The sequence below is a fragment of the Cyprinodon variegatus genome, unplaced genomic scaffold (genome assembly GCF_000732505.1).
Source record: "Cyprinodon variegatus isolate N-32 unplaced genomic scaffold, C_variegatus-1.0 Scaffold1563, whole genome shotgun sequence".
NCBI lineage: Eukaryota > Metazoa > Chordata > Actinopteri > Cyprinodontiformes > Cyprinodontidae > Cyprinodon > Cyprinodon variegatus.
In genome coordinates this window covers 76,717-79,891 of record NW_015152016.1, presented here as the reverse complement: position 1 = coordinate 79,891, position 3,175 = coordinate 76,717, and the positions used below count along the sequence as shown (strand labels likewise).

Genomic DNA, 3,175 nt, shown 5'->3' with positions numbered 1-3,175 from the left:
GTTGTCTCTCAGTCCCACAGGTGGAGGTGGAGGAGGGGGAGGAGTCTGTCCTGCTGCCCTGCAGAACCAGACCACTACTGCCTGGAGATGCTAGAGTGGAGTGGAAGGATGGAGAAAATGATACAGTCCATGTATATAAGAAAGTTTCTGATCCTCCTGAAGAACAGGATGAGTTCTACAGCAAAAGAACCAAGATGAATGAAGACCTGCTGAGAACTGGAGACCTCAGTCTGACTCTGAGATACCCAACAGATAAAGACAGTAACATCTTCACCTGCAGAGTCTACAGCAATGAGAGAAACATCCTGATGAAGAAACAAGTTCAGCTAAAGGTCAAAGGTCAGTGCTTTAGGTCCAGGATGTTTCTCATTTTACACCCTTGTCTGTCTTCAATATTTGTAAAACATCGTTACCCTCCGTACAAGTTCCTTTCCAAACCTAAGAAAACATCAAGGTAGGTATCCTCAGAGCACCTGGATGTGTTCTGGTTTTGCCCAATTTAATCTAGGATGGATTTTGTGGACTTGGTCCAGAGAGCTATCCCACAATGCATTGCACCTTCAGCAGCAGTAAATTAAAAGTAAGTGCATTGATGTAATGGTTTTAAACCACTAATAGTTTCTCAAAGCTCTAAAACTTATATTTAAGATGTTTTCAGGGGAGAAACTCGACCTTAAAGCTTCCAACATCCAATCAGTTTATCAAGGATCAGGCTCCTCTGAAAAGCAATTTGCCAGTTTTGGAAGCAGCAGAGCTTTATTGACAGGGTATTATTGCTAAAAACTAGGCAGCATCATCACATTAAGGAACTCTATCATTTCTGATACTTGTTTGGAACTTCTGAACTAGAAAGCACAACTCTGATTTTGGTCAGGTTATCAGCAGTTATTTGCTAACCTGGCATATAATATATATAAAAAGGGTAAAAAGAGGGGAATTCCAACAGGCTGGACTGATGCAAACTGGCCTGTCCCAGAACACAATGTTGCTCACCTGTCACTGGGAAAGGGAGGGGGGCTGAGGTGGGGTGGTCATGGGTGTTTAAAGAAATGGGTCTGCTGGTGGATCATCTGTTTACATGATAAAGGACAAAAATAGTTATTTAATGGAAACATCCTGCTAAACAGCTTCTAGTGTTTAGCTGATGTTAACCCTCTGATGGTGTTTTCCTGTTTCCTGGTCTGGTTATAAAGTTAATTTCTCAGCTCTGGGAGATTTCTGGCTTAGTTGTTTGGCCTCTGATGCACCCAGCTGGGCCTCATCATTAATGATGTGTATCCCCTCTGATATTGAGGAAGAATAACTGAGTAGTTGTATCCAGCAGATCTTATTTTACTCAACAGGTTAATAATCTATTGTTATTTTAATCTATTCAGTAAAAAACTTCTCTGGAAAAAGCAAGAGAGGAAAAACTGGGTCCTGGTATCAGACACCTTCTCCCTCTCTCCTCTTTCTCCTTCCTTTTCCTGCATTTTTCAGCCGCGGATGTTTTTACCACACTGCTGCTTATTTACACATTTTCTTGTTTATTTGTTTCTTTGGTTCTAACTACATCAAATGACATGCAAGTGGCATTTAGGCCCCAGAAGAAGATGATTTATTTTACTGCTGGATTTTCTTTTCGTATTTGAAAAATTTAGCAGGACAAATCTTTTCTTCTTCTTTTGCCCCCGCCCCCCCTCAGTCTAAGGCCCTTAGAATCGTCCTAACTTTCCCCCCATACGGCGCTCCTAGTGGATCTCTGAACTAACAAAGAGGCGTTGAATTTCCGGTAAAGCAGACTAATTTCAGGTAAACACCATATGATCCACAGGAGTGAAGCATGTGGAAATAACTGCAGCAGATGTAAAAAACCATAGCGGTAGGTATGAGTTAGAAACAAACTAATGTATGAGTTGGCTAATAAATGCAAACTCGTCACACTGGCTGTGTTTAAATGCTCATAACATGACAAATCTCTATTATCATTTGCAACAAATACAAAGAACACAAATAATGAAAGGAATGAAACAGATGCTTGACCAACACCAGCATAAAGTGCATTACAATAATGAAGTTGAATAAAAATAAGAGCAAGGATCTTTTTAAGTCACTCCTCCACTAATTTGGCTTAAGCTTTGTTAGGCAATATATCTTCTAAATGAGAAAAATAGCAGAGAAAATGTTTATGAAATTTAAAACCTGTTGATTTAACGATGTAGTCTAGTTCTGCAGGATAACCCAGTTAGCATCAGGGTCCTCTGATGTTTTATCAGATCAATAAGGACCAATAAGGCAGCACTGATCCATCCTCAGTGTTGAAACACCAAGTGATCTTTGGTCAGAGTGAGAAGTGATTGTCTGAAATCTTTCTGCTTCTGGCCTTCAGCTTTATATACAGTCATTCAATGAAGTGATGAAAATCTGCTGCTGTCTCTACAGCTAATCTTCCTCTTTGTTGTTCCCTCAGAGCATCAGGTGGTGGTGAAGGAGGGGGCGGATTCTGTCACACTGCCATTCAGGACAACGCCTGATCTGCCAGGAGAAACTGTGGTGAGGTGGTGGGACAAAAAAGACAACGTGGTCTATGTCTATAAGAATGGTAAAGATGAGGAAGAAGAACGAGACAAGGACTACAGAGGGAGAGCCAAGATGAAAGATGACCTACTGAAAACTGGAGACCTCAGTCTGACTCTGATTAAGCCCACAAAGAAAGACAGTGGAAGGTACTATTGTGGAGTCCACCACCAGAACATCAGGAGAAAGGCAATAGTTCATCTTAAAGTCAAAGGTTTGTTCCTCTGTCCATCCGTCTCCTTCTGTTTGTCTTCTGTCTAAACAGCCTCTGTCTCCTTATTACAAACAGCTGTGGACGAAGTAGACCGACCTCAGAACCAACCAGAGGACATCGGGACCAGAACCACTAATAAAACTCCTCTGCTGGCTGAAGAAGCAGTCTGATCAGTTCATTGATCCGTCTTTGATCCCTGATCCAATCAGACTTTGGAGCAGAGAGAAGATCTCAGTGAAGGTTCTGGTGGATGAAGAGAGACACTGGATCCAGTCTGTGACTCTGTATTGATCAGTATTGATGATTGAGGACTGGAAGCATTTCAGGTAGAAGAATCAGAACCAAACTGGGTTTAAAGCATCAGGTGGACGTTTCCACTGATAGAACAGAACCATTGGAGGTTCT

At 41.6% G+C, this 3,175-nt stretch overlaps 1 protein-coding gene across 1 annotated transcript in view; it reads left to right on the top strand.

The window, feature by feature from the left end:
• LOC107103914 (butyrophilin-like protein 2) overlaps window positions 1-3,169 on the top strand; it is a 5,828-nt gene extending 2,659 nt beyond the window's left edge. The window contains exons 2-4 of the mRNA XM_015403773.1: window positions 13-339; window positions 2,450-2,770; window positions 2,846-3,169. Of these exons, the coding sequence (XP_015259259.1) occupies window positions 13-339; window positions 2,450-2,770; window positions 2,846-2,940 (743 nt within the window). The 3' untranslated portion in view covers window positions 2,941-3,169. The remainder of the gene's footprint in view (window positions 1-12; window positions 340-2,449; window positions 2,771-2,845) is intronic.
• Window positions 3,170-3,175: the final 6 nt, after the last annotated feature.